Consider the following 25,467-nt stretch of genomic DNA (forward strand, 5'->3'; position numbering starts at 1 on the left):
TTGTCCAACATCTTAGACCTCTACAAGCCCAACCCATGACAGTCTTGATTCATATCTACTTCCAACATATGACTGAATGTGGATGCTTTGAATAACTTAGTCAATTAGGAAGAACGACCTAGTTATTCTGGAAGACAAAACATGCAAAATGAAACGCAATAATAATCGAATCCAATATGGTCTCATAACTTATGAATATAAACAAAACACCTTTTATTTATCACCATATGATTACATATTATTCATTGTATACCGTTTCAAATATCAACTTTATTCTTGAATTAAAACAATAGTTGTCCCATGCTCCAAGCATGTACACTATGTTTTCTAAACATCAGTTATGCCATACACCAAGTATGCATATTATGTTTGTCTATGATTTTTACTTTGTGAACTAGATCAATTGAACATAACTCCAATGATTCTCAATTCACAGTTCCAAATCCTTACTGCAAATGCAAGAATTCCAAATTCATGCCATTTACCAAAATTTGTTAGATTCTAAACTTATATGCATTGATCCTCTTGTAATGATTATGCACAAAGTCAGAAAGACTTGACAACAAACATTACAGAGCATTCCAAAGGAGATCAGCTCCTTGGAAACATCCTTCTTGCATTAAGTTTCTTCTAATCTTACACAGATTGAATAATTTCTAACTTGGAAACATTTCCATATTCCATTTTGACTATCACTTCTGAACAAGAGTTGTCTCTTTTCAGAATATGTCAATATGGTCCTTCCAGACCTAACACTATACTTCCAACTATCCCTGAGCAACCAATATTTGGTAAACCTTAGATTGTCCTTAACAATTGCTTAATCCTTTTAGTCATATCTAATTCTAGACCTTTTCCCTTCTTAATGCCCCAAGCATTTGGAAAATTTTAGAAAGGATGAATATAGCACATGTAATCGATCCTATATCAGAAGCATATAGGACACGATTCATGATGTCTCACATAAAGACTAAACCAGTCTTTTGCTATAATATTTCCATTTCAATTTGTCAAGTTCTCATAATTCAGATTATGAAAAGGGATGTCGTAATCATAATCGAATTTTAGAACGCAAATAATGGACCCATATACAGAATTTCCTTATGTTGAGCCATTCCAACATGAAATTCATATATATATATATATATATATATATATATATATATATATATATATATATATATATATATATATATATCTTTGACTAAATACGATTAAAACCTCAATCTAAGTTTTTAGATTTGAGATGAAGTATAATTTCCTCTCCCTTAATTATAACAAAACAACTTTTTCCCAATTGAGACCTTTTGTTTTCTATAATTAACATTGCTAACTTGCAACCTTTATCATAGTTATCATGCTCCCACTAACATGATGATTATTAGCATAACACTTATGCTCCTACTAGCTTTGACATGTACTATGAAATCAGTTGGTCTTCTAGAAATCAACACTTTATTGACTTTCTTACCAAAGTTCAGATTTCTGATACTAGATTGCTTTGATAAGACTTTATCAAAATCATACACCTCTCTTAGATAGCACACAGGTGTGTCTAAACAATTTTAGAACTATGAAAAAGGATGTTGTAATCATAGTCTCAATTGTTTAGACCTTTTCCATTTCTCATAAATCCATGTTAGTGTGCCAGTTAACCACACATGATCCACTAACGACTTTGAGAATGCAAATATCACAATTGCTATCTAGCTAAAATCTACTTAGTGAAAGTGTTTCCTCACCATCATTTTCATGAATTGGAGAGAAACCTTATGACACTTAGATTTAATAGTGTATGTGTTCTTATCCATGTGAATTGTCAAAACCATAGTCACAAGACAAGGATAATGACAATTTCAAACTCATATGGACTGAACTCAATCTTAATTTCTTGCCACCTGGCAGCTCAAGGGTCTGCCATTGCTTCCAAGTTGTTATGCAACCAATTGAGAACTCTAAGAACTCATATGCAAAGCCAACTTTAACTGGAATGGGCACAAAATATGTCAACACGATAGGTTATAAACCTCAAGTCGTGTGCTAGTGAAGAACTCCAGGTTTTATTCTTGATTAGTTCTTGAGACTTTCAAGACCTTTAAGACTCCCACTGTCCTCTTGACATATAAGACTCACTTTCCAAATATTCAAGAGATAGTTTGGATTCTTTATTAAGACAAACACTTTACACAATTGGCCTTAGTTGGTCTTTGTTTTATCCAAAATATCACAACTTACCAATTTCAAATGTACAAGAGTAGAAAACTTTTACTCTTACATTTGATAAGTGTTTTAAACCTTCTTTAAGACATGTCACTCAAGTTACAATTTTAGGGTATAACTCTAAGAATTGTTTTTGGAACGAAGTATGAATCATCTTCTTGATTTAACCACTTCAACAATTGATAACTCTTCTTCTTAACTATCAGAATGAACTTAGAGGATGAATTGGGATAAGGTCTCAAAATAATTAAGATGGTCTTAAAACATGATACTAAAGTACTCTCCCATGTTTTTAGATTTGAGAAGCTTTTATCTTTCTGCCTAAGTTGATTCTTCTTATTCGCTCTGCCATACATTGGAACCTTTTCCAATGTCTCAGAATTACACTTAAGCTTGTAAGTATAACCATATTTACTGAGCTATAGTAAATTATGACTAATAGTCTTATCGATCTTTTGTGGTGGACTTAACCAATGCACAAGAATGTGTACTCGATCCCTTAGTCCTTTACTTGACTCACACATCCATGTGAACAAGTAATTATTCTTAATTTTCCAATGCTTGAAAGTTCTCATTCATCATGCTATACAACTTGCATGATTCCAAGTTTCTATCCAACTAAAACTTGGGTGATGAGAATCTTTCCTTATTTGGTAAGTTTAGATACTACCACAAATGAAAGAATCAAATTAATATTTCCACTCTTGCTCTTAATGGAATCTTATAAGCAATAACAATTTCCACAAATGCCATTGTAAGGATATTTTAAAATAAATAAAATCAAAATTTTTCCTTTTATTTTTAAAACTTTGCGGAAAAACTATCCTTACATTGCGAAGGCACATGAAAACTTCGTTGTTATCTATTCCTAAGCAATATTCATAACTCCTAAGAAGTAGCTCAAGAATCTGATCTTCAAACTATGCGATAGAAATCCATCTATGCGATCAGATTCAACATATTCTTCCTTTAAGTTTCTTCACTTTTCTTTGATTCTTAAAACATCAACATGAGACCCAGTCACATCATGTATCAAGAATCTTAGAATAGAAACTTAGCAGAGTTAGATAATGGACTTTACCTGAAGTAGAGTCAAACTTATTGACTTTAACATCCTTAGGTAAATTTGGCAGCTTCGCAACTAGTGCCCCTTCCTTTGGCAATGGACCCTTGATAATGGGACTATCTCATACTTAGCCTTGCTCTTTACCATTTGGTCAACCGAGTTGACTATGGCCGATCCCTTTCCATTGGGAAGAGAGAGCTTTACTAGATATCCAATGTCATCATTATTAATGTCCATAAAGTTTTAGGAAGTTGATCTTAGCAAATAGATAAGATCATTAAGGGTCTTGTCATAGTCTGTTTCATAGGAGTCCCAAAGGAACTCACTATGTGACTTGGAAAGTGATTGAACCACCAACTTTCTTAAGACTTTGACATCCAACTCTCCCGGCTTGTCAATATGTGACTACATCTCCAAGATGTGATCACACATAGATCTTTTCTTGCCAATAGGGCTTGAGTGACCTTAAACTTTTCAAGAACTTGTGGGTTAGGGAGAATAATTGGAGGAGGTGAAAGAAGTATAATTTCCATGGGACATCATCTTCATTTAGGATAGCTTTTTTCAAGAGATTTGGGAAGATCATAAATGTCTAAACCAGACATCTTTTTGGGAGATATTCAAGATAGTTGATCTAAAGTCCTTAATATGACACCCAAGATGAAATATTAAGGCTAGGACCCAACAAACTATTTTGTAACTTAGAAGATGGATGTCGTAATCCAAGCTATAAAATATTTGAAGGTAGGTGAATGACGATTCACCAATTTCCACCAAGATAAACGAAATGTATTATTAGGTTTTAATTGGTTTTGAAACTCCTAGATCTTTTGAGATTCATTGAACTGTTCAATGGCATGTTTCAATCTCGAGTGTGCCCTTCAGGTTTTGTGACTGGGATGTCAAGGATCCCAAAAAAAAAGTGTGAATAACCATGCAAATATACCTGGTACCCTTAAGTGTTTACCCCTCAATCGATGTGCCGGTTAACCACACACGGTCCATCAATACTATGATAAACATTAAGTTACCCTTTGCCTACCTTGTTAAATACGATTTTAAGAAAGGTGTAAAAATGTCGATCATCGAAAACACTGCATTCTTAATTTAGTGATTCTACAAAAATATTCATTTGAAGGATAAATAATCTAACTTTTAAAACTTTTCATATTTTTAAAGAAAATATGAAACATATGAAATGTATTCTTCATATATATTTTCTGGATTTTGAAAAATGATAAGAACAAGGCAGTCACCTTGTGTATTAATTGTAAGGAAATACGATGAAAATTACGCGTTTAATCAAAATTTTAAATTTAGAGCAAAAGGAGCAAACGTAAATAAGGATTACTTGTTTATTGTAAATTTCAAAATAAAAACAAGATATATATGATAAAAAGCATAATTGAATATATCAAAGTTGACTAAATCAAAATTATGCCTCACAACTATACACATATTATGTTAGAAATATGGTTTAGTGGCACTTGGAAATCTGAGAATCGTGATAATCACTTTCAAATCGAAGTATTTGGGTGGTACTCCCAAATCCTCAATTGGATAAGACTCAAATAAAATCAGAGAGAAAAGAAAGAGAGATTGAAATGGTGTAATTTCGTGAGTACCAGAAAAGTGACTAAAATTGGTTATAAACCTGCCTTATCCGAAAAACTGTCAAAACTGTCATATAACAGTTTTTCTCAACAGTAAAAACTGTCATAAATCCGGGTTTTGTATAAAGATTAATTCAAAGTCAAAACCGGGTCAAATATTCAAAATTTGGATTTTCTGATGGATTTTCTCAACAGCTCGACCCCAGCCAGGGGCTCTGCCCCTTGGACCCCACCAGGGGCTGCCGCCCCTTGGACCCCGCTCCCAGGGGCGCTGCCCCCGGACCCCCGTTCATTCAGGGGCTTCGCCCCTAAATGACAGTATACTTTAATACTTGATCAAACTTAAACAAGTGTGTACTCCACACCTTCCTTACTTGTTTAATATTTATCAAGATCATTTTTAGTCAACAAAGTAATCCCTATTACACTTAAATAACGTTGATGATAACAAATCACCAACATATTAATCGCTCAAAATGAAAGGGTAGACTTCTAGTCTTTATGTATATAAACATGATACTAGGAGAAGCAAAATAGACAGAAACAAAGTTAGACAATGTATTATGTTACTATTATGGTGTGCGAGATCTAAAGTTAGAAGGAGAGCAAAAAATAAAGTTCGGGGGAAAGAAAAAGGAAGGTAGCGGCGGCAATGATTGTTATTGTTAAAATTATAAGACAATACATATATGTAAATTTAAAACCAGGTTGAGATTTATTTCAAATTTCAATATTTGATGTATATTGATGATTAACTAGAAATGAAGAAGTTTCAAAGTATTTTCTAAGGTTTGCTTAAAATTCACGAGTTATCTATTAAGTTAAACTCCATTTGTGAAAAAAAAAAAAAAAAAAACACTAAAACTTGTAATTGAAAATCTGGCAATTTTTACCTTTTTGACTGGGGTCCAACAATGGTTAAAACGGATAAGGTAAAGACTTAACATATTTAGATGAATAATTATGCATTGTCAAAAGTACATTGTTGGAATTTTAAAAGTGAACACTAAGTTTTGCAATGTTGTAAGTTTTATGAACATGGATTATAAAACTAATTTGAAATAAAATAAACAAATAAGGTGTGTTTTGAAATGTATGCATCAGTGATGTCTTATAAACACATTTGGATTAGAAAGTTGTAAAAATACTATATTAGGTTACTAGACAACACATTTAAGTTAAGTACAATGCCTAAATGAGAAAGTAGTCAAAAGACTTAAAACAAAAGTGGTTTGAAGATCCGATGAAGCTTTTACACATACTATGAACTTTAATGTCATATGTTTAAGTTTTATAGCATAGAGTTTAAACACTTTTATAAAAGAAAATGTTTGTAAGTTTTTCGAAAACGTGTCAAAATGATAAGCAAGGTTTAAAATGGTTTATATGCCCTTAAAAGCACATCTATCCATTGAAATGGATTTGAAATGAAATTGTAATAGCAAGATTAAAAACAATATTGGTTAAATTGAGTTTTGAAGAAAAGTGTTAAGTTAAAGCAAGTTGTCAAAAGATTTTTAGCGAGAATATGGCTTACATTGTTAGGAAAGTTCTAGTAAGTTGTATTATGTGTCTATAAAATATTTTATTGATGATAAGTAAAACCGATGAAGCGAAATAACTTTTCGATGAAAGATTAAGAAGTAAGGAGAAAGTATGTTAGTGTAGTTGATAGTACCTAAATACTAAGGCGAGTACAAGTCGAGTATAAGGCGAGTACCGATGTCTTTTTCCCCAAGATAAAGGACAAGAAAAATTATTTGAAAAACGTTTCATGGTGTCAATGCAGTTTATGACCTTTTATAGAGGTCAAAGGGACACCTTATGTTAAGTTTTAAGCTCAAGGTGGAAACAACCTAGAGCTAAATAGTAGCGTAGTAATAAGGTCTCACGTATGGGTTAAACCTCCGTATCTCCTCATGAGTCGAATCTGGAATGCCCGCAAATGGTATCCAAGTGATTACTTTGTGGCGACTTATCTACCTCTTTACGCGATGCTCCAATTAGCATTCGTGTCGGTATCGAAATGCTTTTTCCTAGTTGTAACTCTTGAAGACGACGAAGAGGTATTGAGGAATAATTGGTATATGTTTCGACTTAAGATTATTACTAGTGTATATCTAGCTACTAATCTTAGATCTAAATTCAATAGCTACCGAGGAATACCCATTCTTAGTACTAAGTGCATTGCTCCTAGAGGGGCTACTGATATAACCTAAGTGGTTAACCTAGCACTTGATAAGGGATAAGAATATTTCTAAATAAAGGCATTGTTATAAAGGTGCACTTAGTTTCTAAGTGTATCTAGGTGAATGCCTATAATATGCAATGCCCGTACGCACACCGAAAAATTTTGTTTTTCAAAAGTTTAAGTTGAAAATTGTTTTGAACATAATTCTAGTATAACCGTTTCCACCCACACATTAACTTTCCTTAATTAAGCATAATTGGCCAGGCTATACTTAATTAAAGTCAAATAATGCGTACTCGAATTAGGTATACCAATGGTATGTTCAGTATTTCAAAAACATTTTGAAATTTTTTTTTGGCTATAGTTGTGGTTCTCCAAAGGAAAACCGGTATTCTTTATAACATTCGGCTCTGATACCATTTCTGTCACACCCTGCTAAAGCGGAAACACGAGGTGTGGCAGTATAAAGGGTTTCATAGCAAAAGTTAAAAGACAACACCAACCATAGTTTAAAAATCATTGCAAATTTACAATGGGTTTCAACAAAATTTTAAAAGAAATTACGATGTAAACTGAAATACAACACATGTAAATGCTCCTAAAAGTGATGTGTCCCTAAGTGCCACTTATTCGATGATTCCTGAAAAAGCATGTAAAACGAGCGTCAACTATAAAAATAGTTGGTGAGTACACACAGGTTAAAAAATAATATTGGTTTCATGGATCGTAATCAAAGTTTTAATAGAAGTTTCCATAAATAAGGTATATTGTTAATATGAGTAAATAAGTTTGTATAAACAAAGTTCATTGTCATCATGAGAGATAAAGTATGTTGCCCAAATGAGATGCAACGTTCATATTCTGATGGGAAATAAAGTTTCCATAAATAGAAATATATTGCAAATGAGTAAATAAGTTTACATAAACAAAGTTCCTTGTCATCATGAGAGATAAAGTATGTTGCCCAAATAAGATGCAACGTTCATATTCTCATGGGAAATAAAGTTTCCATAAATATAAATATATTGCAAATGAGTAAATAAGTTTACATAAACAAACTTCGTTGCTATAATAATTAAACAAGTTTAATTGATACAATGAGTGTAAAAGTTTCGTTGCTAAAATGCGATGTAGGATTCGTATGTGCATCAAGTTTCCATTCATGAGTTCACAACCCAAGCCTAATGACCGAATCGTGCCCTATTGACTACTATGTGTATCGCAAACATAGTGTATAAAATGGTAAAATGCACTGAAGCGAATCGTGTGAGTGACGAGTTGTCTACCTCCTAATTGTCACAACTTGCAATTTTGCTAGGAAATTCTACTCTCATGCAATCATTCACCTAGGGTAATAACTTGTACTCTAAGTGAATACTATACTTTATTCTCATCCAAATATATTTCATATGCTCAAATAAGAGTTGAAAACCCTAGACATCCCGGTTCAAGTTCACTATGGACTAGGATTCTCTTATTGGGCCTAATGGACCAATAAACCTTCAACTTGAATATCTTGGGCCTAGAAACCCTAATTGGGCTCTAAATAGACCACATTCATAAAACTTTAGCATTTTGGGCCATGTGGGCCTAAAATAATCCATCTTATCTCTAATGAGCCTTGTTGGGCCATAAAAGATTTCATTTGCCCCAATGGGCCGAAAATTTATTTTTGGGCTTCATAATTTCGAGTAAGGACCAAGATAAGGCCCAAACTCCTCCATGATTACTCCATTTCGGCCCAAGTGTGTAAAAATAAATAAATATCTTAACAAGGAGGACCAAACTAATCTAAACATGACACCTCATTATTGTATGGAGGATAACCAAGTCTAATACACATCATGTATCTATGTATTTCCCATGTTTCCATGCAAAAATATCTCCTTTCTCTCTCCCTTCTTAATCTCGGCCTAAGGCCATTCTCCCTCACCAAAAATCATTCATGTTTCCTTTCACTCCCAAAAACCTCAAGAACTCTTCCATTTTCTCCATAAACCCGTGAGTGGGTGTGTGTGCACAAGAAAGTTCATCAAACTCACATGCTAGGTAAGTTACTTCACCCTCAAGTTGTATAAATTCATCTATGATCAAATCCTCCTAGAAACATCACAAATCTCTTGATTATCCTACTAGAAACATCATAGTTTTGAGGATCCTCTCAAGAAGCAAGCTAGGCCGAAATCTCTCACTTTCTTCATCCAAAAACCGAACCATCAACTCCAAGGTGAGCTTCATACTCCCTATTTTTCTGTTTTATAAGTTTTGGGGGGGGGGGGGGGGGAATACAAGCAAATGTGTAGATCTATATGTATTTGTATGCCTTGTATGATTTCTATGCTTAAATGTGTGTTTTTATGTGATTATGATGTTGGATCTAGTCATAAGCACCAAAAAATTGAGATATACTTTATGTTAAATGATACTAGCATCAATTATATTTCTACATACAAAGTATTCCAAGAAAAATAGCTAAGTGGCTTAATAACATCTTCTTTGGGCTAAAAACTCATTTTTTTGGACACAAAATGTTAAAAATATAAAGTTAAAGGGCCCAAAATGACATATTATAAATTCTGATGGATAAGATGAGTCAAAACAGTTTCAATAAAGTATTTTCTGGAAATATACTCTTTTGGAGGATTAAAAATATAAATTTCAAGCTTAATGGGCTAAAAATGACATTTTCGGCCCAATAGGGCCCAATATGCGAAATTTTCCAATTTGAGGGGCTGAAACTGTGTTTTTCTGTAAAATAGTGGACTACTAGTGTTCTAAGTCCTTTTCAAAGGTTAAAAATGCTTTTCATAATTAAAAAGGACCAAAGTTGCAAAAATTTTCCAATTTGGGCCAAAAGTGTAAAAATTGCGAAAAGAGGGGTTACAGCCGAGAAAACTGTATTTTCAGGGACTAAAACTGTTTTCAACTAAAAATATGCTGAAAAATATGAATCTCAATAAGTTTTGGTGTTAAAATGTCAAGAAAAATGGTTTAAGGACTAAACCGGAAATTTTTTTATTCAAAGGGTTGAAAAAGTAAATTTACAACAAAAAGAGGGGCTGTAACAGAAAAGTTGAAATGTTAATTCAATACATCCGTTGTGATCAAACACTAGCACTGCGACTACCGACGAATTATATTACACAACAACACCAAAAATCGTTATCAAACAAATTGATTCGGTCTCGAATCAATAACAAACCCGAAACTACTAACACGACGATAACTCGACTCATACACGGAAAATTTGGGAATTCAACACACACATGAGAGTGCACAGACATCGACGCACCATCTTTGGGCCCCAAAGTGTAAAATCTTGTTTGTTGGGCCTAGCTAGCCCAATGACCTGATCTTTAGGCCCGAAGACTTCAACCTTACGAGTTGTTGGGTCTTACATGATCCAACACAGCGTAAAAGGACTTTCAATGGCTTTTATACTATTGGTCCCCAAGGGTCCCTTGGTACTGCTAGTAAAGTCGGTTATTCTAATGCGAGTCGGGTCAAGGGCCCTTCGCACTCTTTTTATCCCCAACTGACTAACGGAGTTATCGAGGTCTTCGTGCCCTCTTTCTCTTCGGATGTGGGACTACAAGAAGTCAGGGCGGTTGGATTACATGAATAGTACGGACGACGCCTACGGGATCATTAGTATAGTTGTAAACTGGTCGTTTGCGTAACACGTGTTTATAGCAATTCACCATGCGCAATAATCCGACGTCGCCTGGAATCAATGACTTCACACGCCGCGATGGTACAACAACTACATGGAATTCAAAATGTTAGGAAAACATCGGGTTTTCCTAGGGTTTTTCAATACATACGGTTTCGAAATGTATACAAGTTTAATGAACAATTTTTACAACTATAGAAACAAACAAGCATACTTATGGATCTTCACACTTTTTATACTAAGTTCTTTTTAGAAAATATCGGATTTTCTGGTGGTTTTCAAACAATACAAAACATTGGATTTCAAACACTACTTATGAACTCACCAACATTTCATATGTTGACGTTTTTCAAAATACTTGTATTCTCAGGTAACAGATAAAGTGATGGAAGAATTGTACTCTATGATGTTTTGCTGTTGTTTAATTAGTATCGAACAATCTACTTTTGAGAATGTAATGTTTTGAGACAATGTAATGGATGTAAACACTATCAGTTGTAATATTCAAATGTTGGTGATGAATGATGTTATGTTTCATGTATATTCATTGTGATGGTATTCAATTGAGTCACAACAGCCCCCGGACGTTTCCGCCGTCTGGTTCGGGGGTGTGACACTAATAGCGCTATCCATAATGACCATAGGCTCAAATGAGTTAATGAGTTGTGTGAACTGATTCCAGGGACTTAAATGTGATAAGGCCTCATGAATTAACAATAACATACACATACATAGCAACAAATAATAACCAAGTTTGATACAAGTCAAATTAAATACAACAAACATAAATATTTTAGGACATGCTTTTCCACACCAAAACATAAAAACCGAAAATAGGGGGAGTCGTGAATACTCACAATATGCCTGGAGATGATGCAAATGGTGCCTTCAACTACGATCCACTTGTACCACTATCAATTCCTACACGATGTTACACACTAATGAGTCTCTAATAGAAAGCTAACACTAGTATACTTGCTACTACAATAAAATTATGCCAATATTGTGTCAAAATTTAATATTGATAAGTTACAAACATTTTTATGAAATGGTGAAGTTTTATAACTCATGTGATTAAGACAATTTTGGATATTAGTTTTCCAGATTTTTGTAATAACAATTGAGGGTATTTCAACACATTTAAATGTGTTTTAAGCTCTTAAAAAGCCAAAATATTATCAAACAGTTTCCCAAAATTCTCAAACTTTATATTTTGATTCTAAACACAATAGAGGGCTTCCATAAATTTTCCTTTGAATTTTTGATATGAATATAAAAATGGATTTCCAAAATTTTAAGCCTTCATAAAAATATAAATATAAAAATGGATTTCCAAACTTTTTATAATACTGACATTAGAAATACTTAAGTTGGGAAAAATATAAAAATGGATTTCCAAACTATTTAACCAAATTTTATGATTTTTGAGCATTTACTCTAATAAAAATTGAAATAAATAGAAAAAAGTTTCCAAAATTGCCCAAAATTTTTGTATTACTGTTATTAAACATTATTAAGCTGGGAAAAAAATATATAAATGGATTTCTAAACTGTTTAACCGAATTTTATGATTTTTTTGCATTGATTCTAATAAGAATTGAAATAAATAAAAAACTATTTCCAAAATTGCCCAAACATTTTGTAACACTGTTATTTTACAATTATAAGCTGTGAAAAATATAAAAGATATTTTTCAATTAGTTTTGCTATTTTTCATTGTTTTATTCTCTTGAATAATCATTAATTGATGAATAATTATTAAACAGTTAAAATAATTACCATTTTTGTTGTAAACTTTATTTACAGTGTAAATAATTTGGGCCCAATGGTGATTTTTATATAGTGTAATCTGATTTTGTGGATTTAAATGTATTTAATCTTAGAAAATAGGAGAAAAATAGTCTACGGAATATAAAAATTATCAAAATTTTTATTTAGTTTTCTACTCTATTCTAAGGTCTTTTGGTAAATTTTCATTAATTTTGGATGAGTAGAAATATTTTTCCCATTATTAGTCCATTATAAATACAAAAATCGGGGAAAAATAGTAATATAGTATGAAAAAATCTGAAAATATTTTTTTGTGTCTTCCACATAGGGTAGGAGCTGTGAAAATTATTATATAGACTTTTCAAATTCCTTACAGTGGTTTTATGATTTATTTGAACTAAACAAAAAGAAAATTCAAAACCATATCAAATAGTAACAAAAATCGATGAAACTCACTGAGATGACATTACATAGCATAGGGGTCATCCACAAATTTACCTAGGATTTATAGATCTCAGAAAGTATTTTATATGATTTATTGCCCTATTTTATTGCAATAAGAATTCGAGAAAAATGAATTATTTTCTGAAAATTTGTAGACCATCTCATTTTGTTGGTGGAATACAGGAAAAATCGGATTTGATCAGAAAAGTTGTTTTAGATATTTATTTGCGAATAAATCCTTTATAAACCTATTTGAAAGCTTTTTAACAACAAACTTTGATCATCAAGCATCTAAGCTTGAAGATCATCACATGCATATTGGTTAAAAGGCCATTCATGAGTTTGAAATGTTCAAAAATCGTTTTTGATAGAAAACTTTGGATGCATGTGGTGTCTTTCACCAAAAACTTGTAGAAAATGTGCATTATGTGGATTTTGACTTAAGTTTTGGTCCTTGGATTTCACCATTTACAACATGCATGTTGTTTTTGGGTGAAATCCTACCACCATCATCATCAAAACCGTGAGTTTGAGCAAGTTTTCATGATTTTACCATCGAATGGAGTAGAAGAAGGAGAAAGTGTAAGAAAGACCTTCAAAACTAGAGAGAAAAGTGAAGGAAAGTAAAGGATTTCCGTGTCTACCATTAAGAATAACATCAAATGATGAAGATTTTGTGCTTGATAAGTGTTCTTGGCTATATAATTTTTGTCAGTTTAGAGAGATATTTGAGAGAAATGAGTGGAGTGGGTGTTGGAGTGTGAGAGAGAGTGAAAAGGGGAAGATGGAGTGTGAGGGTGAAGTGAATGATTAAAATTTTTGGAAAGAGGGTGCCTAGGAAAGAGGGGGGACGAATTTTGATGAGGATAGAAGTTCCCTCACTCTTCCATTTTTATAAAATTCTAATTATTTTATAAAAACACCAATTTTTTAATAAAATATGCACCTTACTATAGTTTTTACTCATTAAATATTGATTTTTGACTTATAAATTAAGGGTAAATGTTAATGACTTAAAATTTTATTTTCCTTGATTATATTTCCTTGAATTTAATTATTTTAAGATAACATTAGAGGTTTCATGACTATTTTTATAAAATTCTTGATGTTAAACTTTATAAAATTTACGTTTTAGGGCTTTTAGGGTTTTGGAGTTTAATAAACTTTGAATATCAAAATAAATTGAATACTTGAGACTTTAAATTATCTTATGGTATTATAACTCCTTTATAGTTATAAATAATGTTTGTAATTTATTTTTATCGGTTTATTGGCATTCTATGTAGTGATTCCGAGATTCAAGCGAAATTGAGGAATCAAGTATACTAGTCCTAGTCTTTAACTTTGACTTAAGTTTCTATGAGACTTTGACCTAATTTCTACCACTAGGTCAAGTGCATGATGTGTGTATATGATTAATGAAAAAGTGTTCGAGTCAAAGAGTGACCTAAATATGGATATTCACTACAGTTAAGTAGTTGTCGAATTCACATATCAATGTGAAATCAAAGTATACTATCCATTGATTCTAATTGTTTCCATGCTTCTTGTAGGTTATAACTGATTGATTTTGAGCATTCTAACACTTCCTAAATGTACACGCAACCCTAATAACCTTGGATCTATGTTTGTCTAAATACATGCAAAATTTGGTTTCCAAGGTTCATAATCCTATCTAGCATACATGGGGAACTTTTATCCTAAAAGGATAGCTAGAAATACATACCTTGTAGTTGATTTTGATTCCTTGAAACCTTGTGAGGCTAGCACCCCAAGTATGATGCCTCAAATGCTTCACACAATACCAAATGCTTTTGGAATGACTTTAGAGAGAATGCACACACTCTAAAAATCGCCCTAGCCCTCACTTCTCTTTGTGTAGCCGACTTTGGTGGAGGAGATGATCCTTATATAGTGTGACACATCTAGGGTTACACCATGTAAACCCTAATGTGTCATGGCTCTTCATTTCCATGACCCATGGGTTTGTAACTCCCATGGATCATCATATGGGTTTAACCCAACTTGATAATCTATGGAGCTTCTTAGCCTACTATACAAGTTATGGATGATTTACCTAATCAACCCATATATTTAATTAGTTATCTTTTGATCACTTAATTAATTCTTGATCAATGCTAATTAAATAATACTATTAATATATTAGAACTTATAATATATTAATAAACCACAAGTGTTATTTTCTCTCACTTAGTCTATCCAAATACATGATGCCATGCAACCGAAATGGACCATGTCGGGTCGGGTCAAGTACATACCAGAAATAGTTATGGACTTAGACACCTTATCCAACAGTCTCCCACTTGGATATGTCTAATAACTATAACTGCAAGTATGACTTCAGGAACCGATCAGCAATCGTAGCTCTTTCAAGGTCTCTTGGAAATGAGAAGATGATGATACGTCATTTAAGGTAAGTGATCATATAATCCACTGTTCTAGATATCAGCCGGACAAATACATGGAACAATGTCTTACTTATTGTCTAGCAGTTTGTTTCCTGATTTTCGATTTCTTTAACAAAAACTTAATTGAACACATCAACTTAGTTCTGACCGGGCCCGGTACATAGGTAAAAAAAAATCATCGAGGGGCCCAGATATCAGCTTCTAATCCAAGAAGGAACAGATAAACTTCGACTCATATGTTTTCTCTACTACTTGTTGAATCATACACAAAGGCACGTTTTATAACATCGAGTTACCAATGTGTTTTCGTACAATCAATGCATAACCAACTCATAGGTAGCAAATCATATCTCTACGGTTGAAGACTTATATGATACTACCGTCTCACGATCACTCGAGATAAATTCCATGAAGTGATTCCAGTGAGCGTGGGTTAAGTTCAATGCTTAGAACTTATGAGCACTCATGATTGTTGTAGTCATGTCCAACAAGTTAGACCTCTACAACCAATCATGACAGTCTTTATTCATACCTACTTCCAACATATGACCGACAGTGGAGCTTCGAATAATATGATATACCAAACATAATTATTCTGGAAGTCAAAACATGCAAAAGAAATATAGTAAATGATCGACAAGAGATAGCAACACTTTACTCATAAATAAAACACCTTTTATTCATCATCTAATGTCAATTACACTTTACAAATTTCGAGGTTATCTAACTACTAAATCTAATATCATCCTTCAACCCTATGCTCTGAGCATGCTGGAAATGCTTAACCCGAGTTAGTCCCTTCGTGAGGGGATCTGCTGGATTCTCATCCGATGATACCCTCTTCGCCACGAGGATTCCTTCTTCTATTCGATGTCTGATGAAATGGTATTTTCTGTCGATGTATCTGGATCTCCCGTGATCCCTTGGTTCCTTGGCTAAGGCAACAACTCTTTCACTATCACAGAAAATTTCCATTGGCTTCTTAATAGCTGGTACAACTCCAAGGTCTCCAATGAAGTTCTTCATCCATATCGCCTCCTTTGCTGCTTCGCTCGCTGCTATATACTCTGATTCGCAAGTTGAATCAGCCACTATTTCTTGCTTGGAACTCTTCCAAGAAATCGCTCCTCCGTTTATGGTAAAGACCCAACATGACTGAGAGCGAAAATGATCCCTAACAGTCTGAAAGCTAGCATCACTATACCATACAACTCTCAAGTCATCACTCCCACCGAGGGTGAGGACCCAGTCCTTAGTCCTCCGTAGGTACTTGAGGATATTCTTTACCGCAGTCCAGTGTGCCTTGGTAGGGTTCCCCTGATACCTGCTAACCATTCTCAAGGAAAAGGCTACATCAGGTCGAGTACACGTCATAGCATACATGATCGATCCTACAACCGATGCATAAGGTATTCGACTTATTTATGCTATTCTCAGCCTAAGTAATAGGGCTTTGTGTCTTACTCAATTTGGCGTTACTTTGGAGGGGTAACTTTCCTTTCTTGGAGTCTTGCTTTCCGAATCTCTTAAGCACCTTATCCAAGTAGGTACTTTGACTAAGTCCAATTAGTCTTTTACTCCGGTTTCTCAAGATCCTTATCCTTAGAATATAGGTAGCTTCTCCTAGGTCCTTCATAGAGAAACACTTCCCAAGACAGAACTTAACTTCTTGCAGAGTTGGGATGTCATTTCCTATGAGTAGTATGACATCCACATACAATACCAAAAAGCTAACTATACTACCACTAGCCTTGACATATACACAAGATTTATCTTCACTCCTAGAAAAGCCAAACTCTTTGACTTTCTCATCAAAGCAAAGATTCCATCTGCGAGGTGCTTACTTTGATCCATAAATGGATTTCTCAAGCTTACACACTCTATTAGGGTACTCTGTATTAACAAAACCCTCTGGCTGACTCATGTAGACATCCTCATCCAACTTTCCATTAAGGAATGCGGTTTTGACATCCATTTGCCATATTTCATAGTCATGAAATGTGGCTATGGCTAATAGAACCCTAATAGACTTAATCTTGGCCACTGGAGAAAAGGTCTCATCATAATCAACTCCTGGAGTTTGTGAGAAACCCTTTGCAACCAGTCGTGCCTTATAAGTGTGTACATTACCATCCATGTCGGTCTTCTTCTTGAAGATCCACTTGCACCCAACTGTCTTACGACCTGGTACATTCTCAACCAAGTTCCAAACTTGATTGTCATACATGGACTATATCTCGCTGTCCATTGCCTCTTTTCCACTTGGCTGACTCAGGGCCTGCCATGGCTTCCGCGTAACTGTTAGGTTCATCCAGACCGATCAGTGTCTCTTCACTGATAAGTGTATCACCTTCCGCAGTAATATGGAATCCATAGTAATGCTAAGGTATCCTAACCCTTGTGGAACGCCTCAGAGGTACAGACTTGTCAATTGGCTCAACAGGAGTTTCCTCCTCAAGTTGAGTTCTAGGGTTTGAGGTTCCTTCACCACTTGACTCTTGAATTTCTTCAAGGTCAGCTTGCCTCCCACTGTTTCCTTAGCTTATTAACTCTCTCTCTCTCTCTCTCTCAAGAAAGCCCTTCTAGCTACAAAGACCACATTTTCACTAGGTCTGTAGAAGTGGTAACCAAAGGATTTCTGTGGATAGCCGATGAAAATACACCTCTCACTTCGAGGTTCGAGCTTATCATGAGTCTCGCGTCTCACGAAAGCCTCGCAACCCCAAATCTTGATGTGGTCTAGTTTGGGTACTTTACAAGTCCACATCTCATGAGGAGTTTTGGAAACTTTCTTTGTAGGGACCAGATTATGGATATGCGCGACAGTCTCTAAGGCATACCCTCAAAATGAGATTGGTAGCGAAGCTCGACTCATCATCGAACGAACCATATCCAACAAGGTTTGATTACGCCTCTCAGCCACACCATTCAACTACGGTGTCCTGGGAGGTGTCAATTGTGAGACAATCCCACATTCCCTAAGATAGTCGAGGAACTCTAAACTAAGATACTCACTACCTCGATCAGATCGAAGCATCTTAATGTTCCTGCCCAATTGATTCTCGACTTCCTGTTTAAATTCTTTAAACCTTTTAAAAGTCTATGACTTATGCTTGATTTAGTTCAACTTTCAAGTGGTACTATCACTTTATGAAAGTAATGGGAAAAGTAAGTACACAAATGTTGTTTATAATGACATACGGATGTACTAAATAACCTAAAAACATATTTGTTTTATTACGGTCATAATGTGAAGGCTAGAACCCCTACTAAACGCTCTCCCTGTCAAGAGATTAAGGGAACCAAACGCGACCCCTGCAAATTCTTGCAAGCCGTGTAATTCACATTAAAGTTATATGATCATGTATACCCAATATAACTATCACCTTTTGTTTAAAACAATGAGTTAGTGATTCATTGGTATAATTAGATCATGTTTGTGTGTTCTCATGTTATAGCAACCTAACTTGTTTGTTCTGTATGGTATTGTTCTCTATCTCTTTACTACATGTTCTGTATGGTATTGTTTGATTCTCTTCACTGTTTGTTTGATTCTTGCATGAACTGACTCTTTGTGTACTTCATTGTACTAGAAGTAATGAATAACATTCTCCTAAAGTATACCTATTATAGTTTACTAATGTTCTACTTGGACTGTTATTGAAAAGACTCATTTATCTACTAAGTTATGATTGTACTTTAAAAACAGAGTTTTGTGTAACTATAAAGTAACAGGACTTTAAAGAGTTTTGAAATGTTTTGACAACTTATAAATAACATAAGTAACATTTTGAAAGATGCTTAACAAAAAACTCTTACACAATTATCATTGTGTTCAACTTGTATTCCCCCCCCTTAAACAATTAAAAGATTAATTATGGGGTATGAACTCACCTGATGTGGGTGATTCAATCGGGTATGCGTGTAAGGATGAGAAGTTCCATGAATGATGTCCCATGACACAATAAGTCCTAAATGACATATAAGGACACATATTGACATAAATATAGTGTTTATAAAAAACTATATTAAAGGAAACACCTTCCAGGACTAAGAAACACCTTGATCAAGTGTTGGAATCACATGTGATTCACATTTTGGGCGACTTGTTTAAATTTTGAAATAAAAAGGGCATTCCTGTCAAAAGAAAATTTGGGCGGCATTAACCTCTTCTCCCACTGTCTTAAAAGAAACCAAACGCAAGCCTTTAAGTCGTCCCTCACTTTCTTTGGAAACCTAAACAAAAAGAAATCGGTAGCAGTATTTGTTCGCAAATCCGACATCTCTTAGCAAACATTTTCTCTCATCTAGATTTTTATTTTCTTCTTAAAGGGATTTGAGAATGGATATGGTACACGAAAATCGCACCACCAAGTTATCTCTCTTTATATATATGTATGGTATATGTTCTGTAGTTTTTTTTCAATTTTGTTTGATTTATTGCAGGTCGTTCGTGTGCCCTCCATGTCTGCGGTAAAATTATGTATATATATTTGGTATATATTCTTAGGATTTCTAATTTTGTTTAATTTTTCCACTTTTGTTTGATTCGTTTCAGATCGGTGGTTCTTCCTCTAGATCTCTGGTAAAAAAATCTATATAGTTGGTTTATGTTCAATAGATTTTAGATTTTGTTTAAATATATATCACTGATTTGTTGCAGATGGAGATTTTTTCAAAAGATTATAGATTTTACAACACATTAACCATTAATCTTCATCTTCATCTATTTGCGTAGATATCGGCCAAAACGAATTCTGGTGTATGTTGTACTTTTTGTAGATCTAGACCAAAAATTTTCAGATCTAGACCAAAAGCTTTCTTCTCTTTAAACTGTAACTCACAGCTCCATCATCATAATCACCTCCGGCATGACCAACATTCTCCTCTGCCATCATCAAACCATCGCAATAATCAGCCACCATTTCAAACCAATACTCTTCATATCAAACCCATAACCTCTAAACTTAATTTCCCATTTACAGCCACGACATATCGGACTGCCTTGGTGCTCACAGTCCCTATCGAAACCCGTGGTTTCTAATATGTTTTGGACCACGAACATGTAAACCATGTTTATTTTTGCCTCTTATTCTTGGTTCTTAGTATTTGCTGTTATATTTTCATGAGTATTGGTCATCAGAATGGGTTGATTCAAGGTAAGCGGTGAGTTATTCCCCTAACCTCCATATCTATGTCGGTTTCAATCCCATAAACTAACTCTCGATCTTGATGTTTTGCATATAGGTGATAGTGAGACAACCCACGAGTTCAAGCTCAAACCTGAACACACAAGCCTTTTTGTTTTCTTGCCACGAGTTTAGAAGTTGCCACTGTACATCAATGCAAGCGACGATTTCAAGCCCTAAATATTACTTGTGTTGATGATTTCAAGTCCTAAAGCTCTTAAACAAAACCTATAATGGGTTTGATTTGCTAATATGGTCGATTTTTGGTTTTTAGATGTTTGACCACCTAACACTGGCACCACCGTTGCCCCCTTCAACCATCAAGCACTTAGGTTACCCCCCCTTCAACAATTGTAATTCTTTTGTACTGTCCTAGTGACATTGATTTTAGTATGAATGCAGGCACGCATACTTAATTAAATATTTTATTATTTAAAGTATAAACTCTTGGTCAGAGTATTTTTAATCCCATTGTATTTATAGTCTGTATATCTTTTATGGGTTGATATACTTAATTCACTATAAACAATGCTCTGATACCAATCTGTCACACCCCAAAACCATGAACGGCGGAAACGTTTTGGGGCGGAGGACGTCCTGTACAGTATCACAACAATGAAAAGTAGTAAACAAGCAACAATACATTAATAATATAATTTTAATACAAGTGTGTTCTATCAAATTATGATAAACACTAAAGTATGAATCAAAATGAAAGATGATTCTTGAACGAGCTCCATCTTCTCTAAACATTGCATCGGTACCGGTCTACTGTTGACCTGAGGATACAAGTTATTTTTAAAGAGAGTATCAACTTTAAAGCTGGTGAGATCATAAGTATTTTAGTGTCTTAATTTGTAAGAATGTATTTGTATGTATATGAACTGTAAGTATGAAAACGTTTTGAACATCCTAGAAAACCATATGTTTCCTACTAAAAGTATCCTTCTACCAAGGCATCTAGTATTTGTGTGTGTGTCTCTTGTAAGAGTGTGTATTTTCCCAAATTTGACTATCATTAACCAAAAATATAGTTTCTATATTACCGTGCATCGTGTGAATGTTCACGAAGTGAATGTAATAGGAAAATGAAATAGTACTATGGTGTAGTATCAAATAACTACAACCATACTAACTACCTTAAGTCTATTGTAATCTCGTAAGTATTGTAGTATTTGTAATAAGTGACTACTTTTGTACTAATATTACCTTATTTAAGGGATAAGGCATAATGTGATGGCTAGATCCCAGGCTAGATGCTCCCCTGTCAAAGAGATTTTGGGACCCAAACACGACCCCTGCATGTTTGCAAGCCGTGAACATTCACATTACTATGATCATGTATAGGCATGCTTATAACAGGGTCTCTATGTAAACGTATCTATGTAAATGTACTCAGGTAAATGTACTCATGTAAATGTACTCATGTAACAGTATAGTAGTGTACTGTAATGTTCTGTGTGTGCTAGCTGTAACATGTGTTCTCTCTATCTAGCATGTGTAGTTATGTACCGTGTGTACTAGCTGTAATGTGTGTTCTCTCTCTATCTAGCATGTATAGACTCATGAATGAACTGACTCGTGGTATGATTTTGTATTTTAGTAAACGTATTAGTATCTTCCTAAACTACCCATATGGTAGCTTACTAGTAATATAACTGGTACGTATGAACATGGAAGTATACCCTTGCTACCCAAGGGTATTGAACTGACTGGAAGAACCTTTATGACTATATATGTACACATGATACATAACTAATATTTAAACGACCTTCGGACGGAAACCTGATACCCACCAGACCACATCCCAACAGTGAAAAGGAAATAGAGCGGATAGCCTTCCTAAGTCCATTAAACATTTCTTATATAACTATACATACATAGGCATGCAATTGACAATATAAAAGCCTAAAATAAGTTTTGTAAAACCTTTGAACATGATTACTATCTAAGAAAAGATCGACTTGATGTCAATCTATAAAGCGGGTTGAAAGCATTTGTTTGATAAAACAGTTTAAGTATAAAGAAACATTTGTTTGAAACACAATTGTAAATGGGTTTGAAATGAAACATACAGTGTATAATGAACAGTTTAATAAGTAGTTTTAAACATATAAAACGTATATGAAAATCATTTGAAGAAAACTGTTTGGTAAAACAGCTAATGTGTAGTAAATCATTTAAATACTGCTTATTAATCACATATGATTGATATAATAACTAGCATGATTCTACTTGTATCCCCCCATAAAACATTTAAAACATTGATTAAGGGGTATGAACTCACCTGTAGTGAGTGGTACAGATGAACTGAAGATGTAGGATTGCTAGGTGTCAAGTGAAGTCTTGAACACACTCTATGATCCTAGTTAACATATAATATCACATATGTGTATCAAATTAGTCTTTAAACAACTAGTAAACAAATTCAAGACACCCTAGGACATGCTAAAGTGTATAGACTTCTATCATGGAACTCGAGAATTAAACAATGCTCATCAAAGCTTTGCTTAAATTGCATAGACTTCTATTGTGGAACTCAAGAATTAAACAATGCTCTTTAAAGCTTTGGTATATTCCATCGACTTCAATTATGGAACTTAAGAATTAAGCAATGCTCATAAAAGCTTTGCTAAATAACAAAGATACATCTATTGTGGAACTCACGAATTAAACAATGCTCAACAATGCTTTGCTTAAATTGCATAGACTTCTATTATGGTACTCAAGAATTAAACAATGCTCATCAAAGCTTTACTTAAATTGCATAGACTTCTGTTGTGGAACTCATGAATTAAACAATGCTCATCAAAGCTTTGCTAAATTGCGAAGACTACTTCTAATGTGGAACTCAAGAATTAAATTGCGAAGACTACTACTCCATCAAAACTTTACTAAAATGCATAGACTTCATTTGTGGAGCTCAAGAATTAAACAATTCAAATCAAAGCTTTGCTAATTGCACAGACTACATTTATTGTGGAACTCACGAATTAAACAATACTCATCATTGCTTTGTTTAAATTGCATAGACTTCGATTGTGGAACTCAAGAATCAAACAATGCTCATAAAAGCTTTGCTAAATTTCATAGACTTTTATTGTAGAACTCAAGAATTAAATAATGCTCATCAAAACTCTGCTAAATTGCATAGACGTGTATTGTAGAACTCAAGAATTAAACAATGTTCATTATAGCTTTGCTTAAATTACATATACTTCTATTATGGAACTCGAGAATTAAACAACGCTCATAAAAGTCTTTGCTTAAATTGAGTAGCCTTCTATTGTGGAACGCAAGAGTTAAACAATGCTCATCAAATCATTGCTTAAATTGCAAAGGCTTCTATTGTGGAACTCAAGAATTAAACAATGCTCATCAAAGTTTCATTAAATTGCAAAGACTTCTATTTTAGAACTCAAGAATTAAACAATGCTCATCAAAGCATTGCCAAATTGCATTGACTACTTCTATTGTCAAACTCAAGAATCAAACAAAGCCCATCAAAGCTTTGCTTAAATTTCATAGACTTCTATTGTGGAACACAAGAGTTAAACGATGCTCATCAAAGCTTTGCTAAATTGCATAGACATCTATTATGGAACTTGAGAATTAAACAATGCTCATCAAAGCTTTGCTTAAATTGCATAGACTTCTGTTGTGGAACTCAATAATTAAAAATTGCTCATCAAAGCATTGGTATATTGCATAGACTTCAATTGTGGAACTCAAGAATTAAACAAGGCTCGTCAAAGCTTTGCTAAAAAGCAAAGATACCTCTATTGTGGAACTCAAGAATTAAATAATGCTCATCAATGATTTGCTAAAATTTCATAGACTTCTATTATGGAACTCATGAATTACACTATGCTCATCAAAGCTTTTCTTAAATTGCATAGACTTTGGTTGTGGAACTCAAGAATTAAACAATTCTCATGAAAGTATTGCTTAATTGCAAATACTACTTCTATTGTGGAACTCAAGAATTAAATTGCGAAGATTACTTCATCTATACTTTACTAAAATTCATAGACTTGAGTTGTGGAACTCAAGAATTAAACAATGCTCATCAAAGCTTTGCTAAATTGAAAAGACTACATCTATTGTGGAACACAAGAATTAAACCATACTCATCAAAACTTTGTTTAAATTGCATAGACTTCGATTGTGGAACTCAAGAATTAAACAATGCTCATCAAAACTTTGCAAAATTGCAGACTTCTATTGTGGAACTAGAGAATTAAACAATGCACATCAAAGCTTTGCTAAATGTCATAGACATGTACTGTGGAACTCAAGAATTAAATAATGCTCATTAAAGCTTTGTTTAAATTGCATTGACTTCTATTATGGAACTAGAGAATTAAACAATGCTCATCAAATTGTTTGCTTAAATTGCATAGACTTCTAATGTGGAACTCAAGAATTAAACATTGCACATCAAAGCATTCTTAAATTGCATAGACTTCTATTGTGGAACACAAGAATTAAAGAATACTCATGAAAGCGTTACTAAATTGCTTCGGATTCTATTGTAGAACTCAAGAATTAAACAATGCTCATCAAAGCCTTGCTAAATTGCATTGACTACTTCTATTGTCGAACTCAAGAATCGGACAATGCTTATCAAAGATTTACTTGAATTGCATAGACTTCTATTGTGGAACTCAAGAATTAAACGATGCTCATCAAAGCGTTGCTAAATTGTATAGACCTCTATTATGGAACTCGACAATTAAACAATGCTCATCAAAGCTTTGCTTAAATTGCATAGACTTCTATTATGGAACTCATAAATTACACAATGATCATCAAAGCTTTTCTTAAATTGCATAGACTTCGGTTGTGGAACTCAAGAATTAAACAATTCTC

General features: G+C 33.8%; 1 protein-coding gene across 1 annotated transcript in view; it reads left to right on the forward strand.

Moving 5' to 3' along the window:
• LOC145096022 (uncharacterized) overlaps positions 1-20,144 on the forward strand; it is a 32,484-nt gene extending 12,340 nt beyond the window's left edge. The window contains exons 4-6 of the mRNA XM_079033805.1: positions 19,853-19,879; positions 19,965-19,991; positions 20,070-20,144. Coding sequence (XP_078889931.1) covers positions 19,853-19,879; positions 19,965-19,991; positions 20,070-20,144 — 129 coding nt within the window. The remainder of the gene's footprint in view (positions 1-19,852; positions 19,880-19,964; positions 19,992-20,069) is intronic.
• Positions 20,145-25,467: the final 5,323 nt, after the last annotated feature.

This window comes from Lactuca serriola, chromosome 3, assembly GCF_051521515.1.
Source record: "Lactuca serriola cultivar US96UC23 chromosome 3, Lser_US96UC23_V15, whole genome shotgun sequence".
NCBI lineage: Eukaryota > Viridiplantae > Streptophyta > Magnoliopsida > Asterales > Asteraceae > Lactuca > Lactuca serriola.